Below are 12,953 nucleotides of genomic sequence, written 5' to 3' on the forward strand. Positions count from 1 at the left end.
TAGCTGATGGGAATTCCAGCTCCCTGCTACTTCAGGATGGTAGCTCTTGAGAAGGTGGCCCAGCCATTTTAAACCTACCCCTGGGCCTGTAAGCATGAGTTCTCAGCCTATGAATGGTTTTGCATAACAGTCTGCCTCATGTAGCCCAGGCTGTCCTTGAACTCAATGAATAGCAAGCATGTAATGACCTTGAATTCTGATCCTTCTAACTCTCCCTTCTGGTTGCTGCGATTACAGGTGTGTGTGTTATCATTTCTGATTTATGTAGTACTGGGGATCAGACTGGGTCTTGATGAATTCTAGGTAAGCACTCTTTCACCTGAGCCACATCCCTATCCATGTGTAACAGTCTGGCTGAACAGTTCTCACAGCGAATAATGGGCAAGAAGGAGAGTTCTCTGGGTACCAGCTAGGTATTGGCTTCCTCAGTGGGACAGACACGTTCTTTCCTATTGGGGCATTCATAGGAGAAGCCTGGTAAGGTCTTGACTTAGGCAGTCTTCCAGATTTTTGCATGCATGTTTTGTTTGTTCCATTCTTACTTATCTTACCTATTGCTCACCTGATAAGTTGCCCATTGCTTCTCCTTGGTTGGATGAGACCCCAGAGGGGATGGCATTGGCATAAGATAAAACACACACATCGGTGTGACACAGGAACTGGTGTGTCTCATGGGATGAGCTGAGCAGAGTCAAGATGTCCCAAAGATTCCTTATACAGGGACCTCTGTGCTTAGGGTGACTCTAACACTGACTGACTTGCTGGACCACCTGACATCTGCCTTTCTCAGTACAGGATGTTGGCTCATCAACAGGTGAAGGACAACAGGCCAGGGTTGGGGTTCTTGAAGCAGCCTGGTTTGTCAGCCATGTGAGTCCCTGGGGAGGCACTTTCTGAGACGGGGCCAGTTTCATCTCTCAGGTGTGAACATCCTTGTCTCAGGAAGGTGGAAACACAGGTCCTTAGGGCAGAGAGACCTGTGGCAAGCAGGAGAGGTGAACTGGGTTCTGGAAGGTTGGGTAGGGAGGAGACCTGAATGGCGCCAGCAGGAAGCTGGCTGCTTCTGGGTGAGTGTAAGGCCAATGGGGATAGACTGGTTTCCCATACCCAGCGTCACCAGAGAGATCTTAGTTACCTTCCTATTGCTGTGAAGAGACATCATGTCCATGATAACCCATAGAAGAAAGCATTTAATCGTGTCTTGCTTAGAGGGTAAGTCCAGCTGCTGCTGGCAATTTCCCAGCGCTGAGTAACTTCCTTCCTGGGGATCACAGAACTTGGAGTGACGTCAACTGAAACAGTTTGGATTTTTGTTAACAAAGGAAGCCATGTCATCACAAATCAGACTTGCAAGTAATCATGAACGTGCAGCATCTTAAACCAGCCGTGTGGACTTGTCTTCTAGTGCCAGAACAACAGCTCCAGGGTCCAGGCCTCACACTGGTGCCCGTCAACCCCTTCCCCATAGCAGGGATGTATGCAGAGCTGTACCAGCCCCAGCTGCTGCCAAGGTGGCAAACATCAGGCTTGAGGAAGGAGAAGCTGGCTAATGGCTGGAGAAAGCAGCCACCTTGCTGTGTCATTTTGTATAAGGCCCCTTCTGTCTCTGGGCCCTAACCAAGGAGGCTGACAAACTGATCACTCTTCATCCCTGCTGTGTCTTGTGCCCATGTTTGTAACTAAAATACAATGTTGTGCCTTTGTGTCCCTGACCACATCTTTCCGGAGACTTCATTTGTCAGAGCTTAGAGTTTGGCTCATTTGACGAGAGCATGCTGTCCACACCTTGGGGGATGCCTCTCTGACACAGTGTCAGTTACCCTTACATTCTGGAGCTCCTGCAGTATGTAAGTGTGGTCTGGGTCTGTCTGTCTCTGCCCTGTCACATTGACCTAGTGCCATGTGCCATAGGTCCCGCAGACTCCACCCTCGGCAGTGAGGTGTGACCTCAGGTGCAGTGTCTGGAAAGCTGGGAAGAGGAAGTCATAAGCAACCAGAAATGTATGTAAGTGCAGGTGCAGGTGCAGGTGTGGAGGCCAGAGGTTGATGTCGTTTTCCATTTAGATCCATCTTATTTTTTGAGACAGTCTCTTGACTGAACCCGAAGCTCTCTGTTTCAGCTAAACTGACTAACCAGAGGGCCCCTGGGCTTCACTTGTGCTGGGGCTACTGATGCCCGCAGTGACACTCACTTTCTGTGATTGCTGGAGTTCTCAATCTATATCCTCATGCTTGTACTGCAAGCACTTTGTCATTGAACGATCTCCCCAGCCCACCAGAGGCTTTTTAGTGATACCCAGCACCAGGAATTGATGACAGTGGAATTTCCTGCTGCCTGAGATTCTCCCTATTAGCAGCTGATATCTCCCCTGTCCCTTGTCCTTGGCTCTTAGAAAGAAGAGTTTCAAGATGATCCGGTCGCAGTCTTTGTCCCTGCAGATGCCAACACAACAAGACTGGAAAGGTCCTCCAACTGCCAGTCCTGCCATGTCTCCTGCAACCCCTCTGGTCCCTGGAGCTACTTCTAAGCCTGGGCCAGCACCCTATGCTATGCCTGAGTATCAGCGGGTCACCATCAGTGGAGATTACTGTGCAGGGGTAAGGTCATATCCACCCTTGAAGCCTGGCCCAGTGTGTGTGTCTGGGAGGAGATGGAAGGGGACCCAGGAACCTGAAGAGTATGGAGGCCTTAGTGGAGACCCAGGGGTGTGGGCATGTCTAGGGAGCTGTCCCATCCTGGTTTATAAGATTTAAGAACTTCAGGCTGGCAGGATGTAGCTGTGTCCAGTTAGTCCTGTGTGTTCTGGAGCCCAGAAATCTGCCAACAAGACCTGTCAACATTCCCAGACTCCAGCAGAGACTATGTGATGGTATTGACTTGTGTAAAATTAGCTCTTCCATGCTTAAGTCAATATCTTTAAATACAGGCTAGAAATCCCTCAGCCAGTAAGAGAGGCTCTTGATGAGAAGAAGAACAAGCCTTCCCTATTCAAAACAGTTCCCTTGGAGATGATGCTGTATAGATTTATGAAAGAGCTCCCTTGTTCTTCTTTACGGGTGCATAGCATTCCATTGTGTGTTTGTACCACATGCATATCGACTTCCTGGGGATGGGAATATAGAAGGGAATTAATGCAGTCCTTTTTCTTAGTCAGGATATTTTCTGCCAAACCCAGCCTTAGCCTCCTGGCCAGGGATTGGTGTCCACCCTCATGTATGTGGGCAGAGTAATGGAACAGAAAGTAGACACTGGCTAAATTCGTGCTGCTGGAGTAGATGAGCTTGCAATGTTACCTCCCTTCTTTCTCCCATGTGCATAACTAGAGAGCTATGAGGCTATAAGAGACAGGCTGACCTTACTGATCCTGGTACCCAGGGGTGGCCACTGGGCCTTGCTGGGCCCACATGATCGACTGATGGCTGCCCTTCCTCAGGAACCCTACACCTTCTCTGATCTCCCTGGCTACCTCTTGAGTCCTTTGTCATGTGGTCCTTTGGCTTTGCTGTAGGCAGGGACTTGGCTTTATCTTAGCATGTGTCTGCTGTCCTGTCCCTGTGGTTGTTCTGAGGCTAGTCCCATGTGTGGGTATCTGAGATGGGAAGCGGTCTGCTTCCAGTTTGAAAAGCAAGGAGTCAGATTTGGGGAATGAACGAGAAAGACATGGTACACTGCCTGTTCCCTCTGATGACAGAGTGGGTCGAGGGAGGACGGAGGGTGCTGTGCCCAGGATGATGCTTCATTTATCCTCCCTTGGAGGACATCCAAAGCAATTAGGAGAAATGTGAATGTCAGGGTCTTGGAAGGCAAGTGCACATAATCTGTAGGCTCACAAAATTTCAGTAAAACGAATAATGCTACGAGGCAAAGGAGGAGAATTCTAGGCCCAGCCATCCCCACTCTGTGCTCCTCAAGTCTCCAGCCTCATCCTCCCTGTTGGTGTCCCCTCTTTCCTGTCCTATCTATCCATCTGCACCTCATTAAGCAAATATCACAAACTTCACACAGATGACACAGAGTATCACAGACTTCTGTGACACTCATCCTCACTGAGTAACTAGGATGATGGAGGTTGGGAAGGCCTTCAGAGATGTACACATCTCTGAGCATGAGAAGAGCATCCTGGAGTCAGTCAGTCAGTCAGGATCTGAAGTCTGACTTTGTCACCTCTCAACAATGACTGATTGTTTCTGGGTCTAGTTTCCCTAGTTAAAAAAGAAAATGGAACAAAACACCCATGCTTCATATGTGACTAGCCCACTGACCTGATGAAAAGATGCCTGCCAGGTTGACTGACAGCTAGAGGACGGCAGAGAAAAAGATGTTTTGGTTTTAGCACCTAGAGATCCATAGATTTTTTTCAGTTGAAAATGATGGTAGTTATTCTCACTTCAGGGATAGGACTCAGGCTCTGTATGCTGGTTACAGCTGTAGACTTCTGGTTTAATTGACATCCTTGGGGGCCAGTCTGGGATGTGCAGACTGAGAACCTCTCTCCCTCCTAGCAACCCTATCTTTCTTCCTATGTGTCCTGTGTCAGGGTCCCCAAGACCATCTTCAGACTTGAGATTTGCTAGAAAGGCTCTCAGGATGTAGCACATGGCTGTACCCACAGTCTCAGTGTATTACAAAAAGAAAGAGTATATCAGCCAAGGGGAGGGACACACAGGTCTGGGGGAAACTAGGACTAGCTTCCAAGAGATCTCTCCCAATAAGGGACCAATACCTAGTGTCCATCAGGGAAGCTCATTAGAGATGTCTTGGCTTTGCTCACACATCTGCATAGCACACCCCCAATTCCAGACTCCCAGAAGAAACTCAGGTGCCCACCATAAATCAGCGTTTGTGTGAGCAAGTCACATACAATGAGCCTCTCTTATCAGTTTGATGGGAACTGTCCTGAAATCCTAGTTCATGGTGGCCAGGCTTGCACAGGATCTTTCCAAGCACTGTTGTCTCTGGCTTGTGGACAGACCCTTTCTTACATGTCTCCTGCTGTAGATCACTGTGGAAGACTATGAGCAGGCTGCCAAGAGCCTAGCCAAGGCCCTGATGATCCGGGAGAAGTATGCACGGCTTGCCTACCACCGCTTCCCACGGACCACAGCCCAGTACCTGGCTCATCAGGGGGAAAGTGTACCTTTGGAAGAGGGTCTCCCAGGTATGAAGTCTTGGGATCAAGTGGGATTCTATATGTGAGCCGGACCCAAGAGTGGCTGGGACTTTTTGCTGGCTGAATATATTTCTACTAGTGGTGTTTTTGGAGGTGGGGCTCCTGGTGTGTTTAAAATGGTACAATCAAACATACAGCAGTGGAAAGGTTGAGTGGGAATACATACAGAGCCCGTGTGGCCTGGGCAGAGGAAGTGAAACATATTTACCTTCATATCTGGATTGTGCCAGTTTCTTGGCCCTTGAGTAAACAGCTTCTCTAAATTTCAGTCTTATGGTCTGAAAAACGGGAATGCCAGCAATCACCACCTCCCTGGGTGAGATTGTGTGAATGTGTGTGGAGTGCTTAGTACATACACACTGGGCATCTAGAGTGTTCCATAAATGGCAGCCATATTTAAGTTCAGAGACAGGAGACAAGAAAGGGCAGAGTATCTACCTGACCTAGTGAGGGGACTAGGAACAGCAGGGACTAACAATTAAGTTGCTAAAACAAGAGGATGTCAACCCTCATCCTTGAAATCCAGGGATGGGGATTAGACAAGGGCCTGGGGATCATATCCAGGCCAGTACCCTTGATGCCTTCAGTAACAGGTGCTAGGTTGTCCTTGTTTCTAGCCCAGTTCTATATTGAGCATCCCTTTGTACTTGAGGGGGACCCGGGTAGATCTCAACCTTCTCAGAGCTATTTCCCTGTCTGTCAGAGGGACAGGTCCCCAGTATTGCCAGGGGCCAGGCAAGAATGACTGCCGGATGCTCCGGTGCTTCATATGGCAGAAGGCCCTTGTTTCCTGATCATGAGTGTGGTGAAGCGATGCAATCTCTGGGTGGGCTGTGGTTTCACACTGGTCTTTCTAACTATCTGCCCTGTACACAATGCTAGCACTATCTAGAGACTCCTGGGCTGGTCTGTTGCTGTGCCTGATAGGGACATCAGCATCCTGGCTCTGCTGTCTTCTGCCTTCTCTGTGACCATCACAGCCTAGGGTCAGTCTGTTCCAGAGTGCTGAGGCAGGACACTCTGCCCTGGGCCCTGGGTGCTTCTTCCAATCAGGAGCCAAAGTTCCTTCTGCCTGTCAGGCCTGCAAAGGTGCTGGCTGATCTGCTGTGTTTATTCCCTGGCCAGAGACAGCTGGTTAAGAGCTGAGAACTGAGACTAATGAGAAGGCAGATGCCCCTGACTGTTGATGGAGTGTGCTCCCAGTAAATCAAACAGAAGCTGAAAACATCCTAAGCTGAAGATGCAGTCAACACAGCCAATCTATGTTAACCATGCTCAGAACGTTTCTGTGAGCCTACAGCTGGCAAAATCATCATGTTAGTAACAACATGCTGAATACCCTTATTCAAAACACAGTGTTTTGCTGGCCGATACTCACACCTGCACAATCCTAAAGTTTAAAAAAGCCCATTAAGTTGAACCATCATAAGCAATGTCCCATGATCCTCGTGCAGGGCACACCTGTTTACAAAGCATTTCCCTACCTGTGCTTTTATGGCCCTCGTTACCACCTGTCGGGTAGGAGGTGTCTCAGGTGAGGGGTCAGGACCCAGAGGCAGTCACACAGTCAATAGCAGAGGTGTTTCACTGCTTGGGTTGGGCTAGTCTATCTAGCTCCACACTGGGCAGAGGACTCCATGCTGGCCAGTTCCTGCTCTGGGAGGGCAGAGCCTGGTTACTGCTCCGTTTGCTCTTTTAGGGACAGGGTGGCTTCTTGTCTAATTCCTTGGCTGCCTTGGGCTCAGGAAAAAAAAAATGTGGGTAGAGGGAGCAGTTATTGCCCGACTCAGGCATTGCCAGTGCTTTCCCTTCGCTTACTGGGAGAACACCTAGCCGTTCTTTTCTAAAAATTAAAAATAAAATAAAGCAGACATCCCTGAGGGCCAAGAAGGGCCAAACCAAGTGAAGTCCATTTTAATTAAGCTAAACACACACATATGTGCATGTGCAAACACATAACCCCCCCCATAAGCATGCATGCAAATGGACACGCACACACACACACACACACACACACACACACACACGCATTGGTGTGCTAGCCTTGGGACAGTCTTGCTCTAGAGACTGGACTATAGCAGCTCACGACACAAACCAGTGTGTCCTTTGATACCCAAGGTGTGAAGAACTATGATTTCACACAGTGGTGAGAGTTATAGAGACAAACAAACCAGGGAAGCTGACAGAGTGTACAAGGTTGGTCATTTGGCCACCATGCATCCTGTTTTGCAGACTTCCACCCTCCCCCACTGCCCCAGGAGGACCCTTATTGCTTGGACGATGCACCCCCCAACCTGGGCTACCTGGTCCGCATGCAGGGAGGTGTTCTCTTTGTGTATGACAATCAGGCGATGTTGGAACGCCAGGAGCCCCACAGCCTGCCCTACCCTGACCTGGAGACCTACATTGTGGACATGAGCCATATTCTGGCACTCATCACCGATGGCCCCACGTAAGCCAGTTTCCCTGATTCCCCTCTCATCGTGTGGGTGTGTAGGAAGGAGAAGCAAGCTTTGATGCATGCACTCCATCCTGGATTTCCTTTTGGGGGGGTTGCACAGGCTTAGAGTTGTTACTGCTGCACATGGACATGTGGAAACTTCTGTGTGGTAGCTGCCACTGTGTACCTACATCAGCTGCCACCCTTCTCCTTAGGGAGAAGGAAACACTGCCGAGAGCTGCCAGCTGCCAGCCCAGGGCATTCTTGTTTCAGCTATTGGGCTTTTTTGTGTTTTTGAAAGTAGCATGCAGGGATCCTGGGGCCCTTTGTGTCCCCACCCATGCTCGAGAGCTTGGCTGGAGCTGACAGCTGGGCTGTCTTCTTGGTGGGGAGTTTGAGCTAACCAATGGTGAAGGTTCCGTAACTTAAACCTTAGGAATGGGAGTCTGGGGAAGGCAAGGGGCTGCCAGAGTGCATGTACTCTTTGCTCACTCTTGCCTTTTGGGTTTTGCTGCAAAGGGTGTGAGCCTTGTCTCTGAGACAGAGGAGCAGGATGGGGAAGGGTGGGCCTCTGGCTCTTGGTCCTCACTGATCAGAGGTCAGAATTAAGACCCAGGAGGGGAAGGGACAGTTTCTGGGAATTCCTCCTTACCAGGGGTATAAGCAGTGACTGTTGTCTGAGAAATTATCAAGGGACAGTCACTGGACAGTGACCAAACCTAATGTTTGATGTGACGTTTTACTGGGGTATCTGTCTCTTTTTTCACTCCGAGATCCCTGACTTACTCAGGGTTTGCCTGTGAAGGTGACACTGCTGTGGGTTGGAATTAAAAATGTTATTATTGCCATTTATTTATATATACATGTATATATCTGCATGTGAGTAGGTCAGAGGCTGTAGGATCCCCTAAAGCTGGAGTTTCTGGCAGTTGTGATTTGGATACTTGGAGTCAAACTCAGGTCCTCTGCAGAAACAGTATGTGATCTTAACCACGGAGCCATCTCTCCAGTTCCAAGCAACTGCTCTTTATGGCGGCCTAGGGACTTGAGAGGTAGCCAATACTGTTGGAGAATATTGAGGGAGCAGGATCAATTCTGTGAGGCTGGGCAGCTGAGCTAGGTGTGGGAGACATCTGCCCATAGCAGCAAGTCTTATCTTTGCTCTCTGAGGAAAACTTACTCCCTGTGAGTGCTTTTCCTGGGTGAGGATCCTGGGGTTTCAGTCCCACAAAGCTTTCTGTCTCAGTGTTCCTCACTGGCTCCTCCCTGAAATGTCCTCTTCCTACTCAGAAATCTCAGAGTTGAGGATCCCTCAGGCTATGGGAATCTAGGGACTGTTGGTCATGAGTGGAGGGTTGATGCCTCTGCATCTAGGCAGGTTGTAGTGTAGTAGACAGTTTGACTGCATCACTGATATTCTGGGCAATGAATTCTGTATTTAAATGATTACGGGGGCTGAGGAAAGATGAGAAGGACAATGGGAGGGGCTCCTCTGCTCAGCCAGACACAGCCTGTAACGCATAAGCCTGTAACACATACTTCAGTCTGGGGTGGTACCATCTCCACAGTTATGCATGGGATGGTTATTCCTGTGCTAATTGCCCAAACACATAAGACAACAAAAACCTGCATAGGATCCTAGAGTTGGTGCTTTCCTCCCCGGTGTCTTGACTGCTCATGTGGTGTCATCACACACGCATGTGCTGGTCAGTTCAAACATGTCTGAGGAGAGCTGTAAGCATCTCTGCTCTTCTCCCTCCATGCTATCAGAGCCTGACCCTTCCAGCCCGGGTCACTGCCTTGTCTTGAGGTTGCTAAACTGTTGTTTGATGTGACGTCTTACTGGGGTCTCTATCTCTCACCAACTTGCAGGAAAACCTATTGTCACCGGCGACTGAACTTTCTGGAATCCAAGTTTAGCCTTCATGAGATGTTAAATGAAATGTCAGAGTTCAAGGAATTGAAGAGTAACCCCCACAGAGACTTTTATAATGTGAGAAAGGTATGTAGTGGCTAGTGTCCAAGCCACTCACCTGGCCCCATATTGGGTCCAGGGAATGATGCCCTGGGTCTGTCTAGGACCAGAGCTGGGTGAGTGCCAGGCCTCCTGGCTGGACATTTCTTGGCCAGAGTAGCCTGCATGATAAAACATGTCTGTGTAGTAGGAAGGCTGGTGGACTGCATCCTTGCATCGGGTTGTGTCTCGGACACGGGTGCCACTCTAGATCCATGGTGGAAAGCCTGTGTCGGTGCAGGTCTTTCTCCAGCATCAGAGCATAGCCTGCTCACTGGTCTTAACAGTGACGGCTTTGGGGTAGTGGATGTGTTAGAGACATCACAGAGGGAAAGCTGTTAGGACCTCTCTGGACTTAGGAGTTGGCAGGTTTACATCCTTTGGACTCAGCTCTATTAAAGCAGAGCACTGAGGTGCTCCAGCCTCTGCCCCTGGGTTGGCCGAGTTGCTCTGGCACCTTCTGCCTGCAGGAGCAGCAACAGGGCAGTGTGTGTGTATTAAAGGATCCTGGCCTGGAACTTTTCTGCTGTCTTCCAGGGGAAGGAAGGTTTGGCATGCTGAGCATGGCTCTCGGATGGAGAGCAAGACTCACTTTCTGCTCATGAGAATCCTCCGAGACAAGTTCTGTGATGGGGGTCAGGGGTGGCTTTCAGAGAGGCCAGAACTGGAGGAGGAGAGGGCCTGTGGTAAAGAGTGACAGTGGCATTCTGGGGAGGGAGAAGCATATGCAGATGTCAGAGGGGGAGAGGGAGGAGAGAGAGTGCAAGCATGTGGGGCTGGAACTTAGGTGGCAGCCAGGTAGAGGGAGGCCTGCGGGGCTGTGGGAAGGTTCTGAACCATGGAGGCCTATGGGCTTCCTAAAGAGTGCTGGTAGTCTCAGACTGGACCAAGAGGCTTCTAAAGTAAGAGTAGGACTCACGGGTTATTGGAGGTCTTTGTACGTGTCTTGGATGCATGGGCAGAGGTGAAAGGTTGTGTGGTTAGACCACTTACCTAGACACAATAGCTACTGTCTGTCCCTTCTTTGGGTGGCTCAGTTTCTGTGAGAACTTAGCACATACCATGGCAGATGGGTGAAACACCTCACCCAGTCTGGCACAGCCCTGCCCTTTGCAAGTGTGAGTGCTATGGGCCTGTATAGTTCCTGGAGCTTGGGGTCAGGCTAGCCTAACCAACTGTGCTTCTGATGGTCCTGTGGTCATCCCTGGACAGCCCCTAACTGTCTCTGGGCTGCTCCTTGGCTATGAAGTGGAAGAGAGAAGAGATGAATCTTGGGGTTCCTTGGCAGTCTGGGGTTGATGCCTGCTCTATACACAATGGTCTGGTTTCTGGCATCTAGATTGGTCTGTAAGCATGAATCCAGAGCTGCTGAGTTAGGCCTGATCCTCCTGGGCAGGAGAGCTGGCCTGCTGGGTGCTGAGGGATTTATTTTCCCACCAAAATCTGTGTTCTAAGGACAGAACTGGGATTTTAAAATCCACAGTGACAGGGAAGGGTTATCCCTATGGTGGCTGTCATGTCCAGAGCCAGGCTGTAAAGGCAGGAGCCTGGGGCATGGCAGGTGTCAGTATGGTGTCAGCAGGGCCCTAATAACTGAGATTTGTATTTTCTGCCCACTGCTAAGAAGGAAGGACTGTGTTTGCTACTTGGAAGTTGGATGTTGGATAGAAATGAGCATTGTTCACTTTGGTAAAGTGCAGCATTAGGGACATCATAGGTATCGTTTGGGCCAAGCCTGTCCAAGTGGGACTGGCTGACGCTATTCAAGTTTAGAGAAAAAAATATGTGTATCAATTTCTCATGTCTGCCACGGGTGTGAGAATAGCTCAGGTCCCAGATAGCAAACAGTGAAATGTCACTGTTCCTGTGAGCATGGATCTCATGTAGTAGAGTATCCATGTAGATTCTTCTGGCCAGTCGAAGACACTAATCTCCAATGAAGGCCTTTTTTGACTTATTCTGCAACTTGGACTGGGTGTGGGGGGGTGGTTCCTGGATGGCCCAGCTGGTTTCATTCTATGTCCTGTGACTCATGGGAGCTACAGCAGGCTGTGTATATGACTGGGAAGCTGGAGGACACAGCTAGAATGGCAAAGAATGTGTGGAGTCATGCTGAGGTAGGCTGTGCTGCAGTGAGCGAAGCCAGGCTGAGCTCCTGTCTCTTCTCAGTCCCACTTCGTGTGATGTTCTGCATCTCACAGCTTTGAGTTTTTCTGTCTTTCTTGGAGGAGGGTCAAAAACTGATGGCAGGAAGGTCCCTGATGAGTGATCATTGTCCCCAACACCATGGGCTGGCTGGGATAATGGACACACAAGTCCAATAGATCAAGTGTCTGGCTTGGCATGTCTTAACAGATGACCAACCAGCTGTGGACAGCATTCCCCGGCTTGAGGTCAGTGTCTCCTCCTCACAGCCTTGCCAACGAGCCCAGTCTGCAGCAGTTCTAGGGTGCAGAGGGTGTCTGGTAGGTAGCACCCTGAATTGTGACCTCTCTTGGTCTTCTTGGGCTCACGAGAGGTGACTCAGCATGCTGAGTCCCTAAGACAGGTGACAGCCTGTAGGTGAAACCCAGTAAAAAGAGAGAGAAAATGGAGGGGAGAGGGAGGTAGGACAGGCAAGGTGAGGAACACTCATATCCTAAGATAGAAACAGTGTTTTTAAAAAAGAAAAAACAACCCATTTAGCTTGTATGTGCATGAGGGTGGTGTGGTTGACAGAGGACAAAGGAAGATGCCACAAGGCCAGGAAAGAGGCTGCTTTGGACTCAGGAGTGAGTTCTTTGGTGGCAGTGAGGGTGGAGTACAGGTTTGGAGGTAGAACTGACATGATTGGCTGCTACTGAGAGAAGAGGGTGGGAAGACCGAGCATACTTCCCGCTTTTCAAGATGAGCATCTGAGGTCAGGATCTGTCATTTCTCAGACACTGAGAACCGGGAGATGGTCAGGTTTGGGCTGCGGTCTAAGACAGAGAGGACATTTCTGGAGGTACATTAAATTTGAACTGTCTCTGAGTTCCTCGAATAGAGATGTCTGATAGGCAGATACTTAGTTCTGGGACTTTCAGCTCATGGCCCACATTTGGGAGTTGCTAGTTTAAAGAGAAAAGTTAAAGGCACAGGTGGCTCAGCTCTTGGTGTTCTTGCAGAGCACTGGAGTTCAGTTCCCAGCATTCATGGCGGGCAGCTTACAACTACACATAATTTCATTTCCAGGGGACCCAATGCCCTTTACAGCCCCCCACCCAGCCTTTTCCCTTCTCTTCTCTTCTCTTTCTCTTCTCTTCTCTTCTCTTCTCTTCTCTTCTCTTCTCTTCTCTTCTCTTCTCTT

The 12,953-nt window shown here is 49.6% G+C and overlaps 1 protein-coding gene across 10 annotated transcripts in view; it reads left to right on the forward strand.

Moving 5' to 3' along the window:
- Positions 1-12,953, forward strand: part of Ampd3 (adenosine monophosphate deaminase 3) — a 46,130-nt gene that overhangs the window by 19,126 nt on the left and 14,051 nt on the right. For 9 of the 10 annotated variants that reach the window (XM_031387865.1, XM_031387862.1, XM_031387860.1 and 6 more), the window contains 4 exons: positions 2,394-2,598; positions 5,000-5,159; positions 7,404-7,623; positions 9,484-9,613. In XM_031387865.1, the coding sequence (XP_031243725.1) occupies positions 2,394-2,598; positions 5,000-5,159; positions 7,404-7,623; positions 9,484-9,613 (715 nt within the window). The remainder of the gene's footprint in view (positions 1-2,393; positions 2,599-4,999; positions 5,160-7,403; positions 7,624-9,483; positions 9,614-12,953) is intronic. The other variant, XM_031387866.1, reaches the window with a different exon arrangement.

The sequence above is a fragment of the Mastomys coucha genome, unplaced genomic scaffold, assembly GCF_008632895.1.
Source record: "Mastomys coucha isolate ucsf_1 unplaced genomic scaffold, UCSF_Mcou_1 pScaffold21, whole genome shotgun sequence".
In the NCBI taxonomy this organism is placed as follows: Eukaryota; Metazoa; Chordata; class Mammalia; order Rodentia; family Muridae; genus Mastomys; species Mastomys coucha.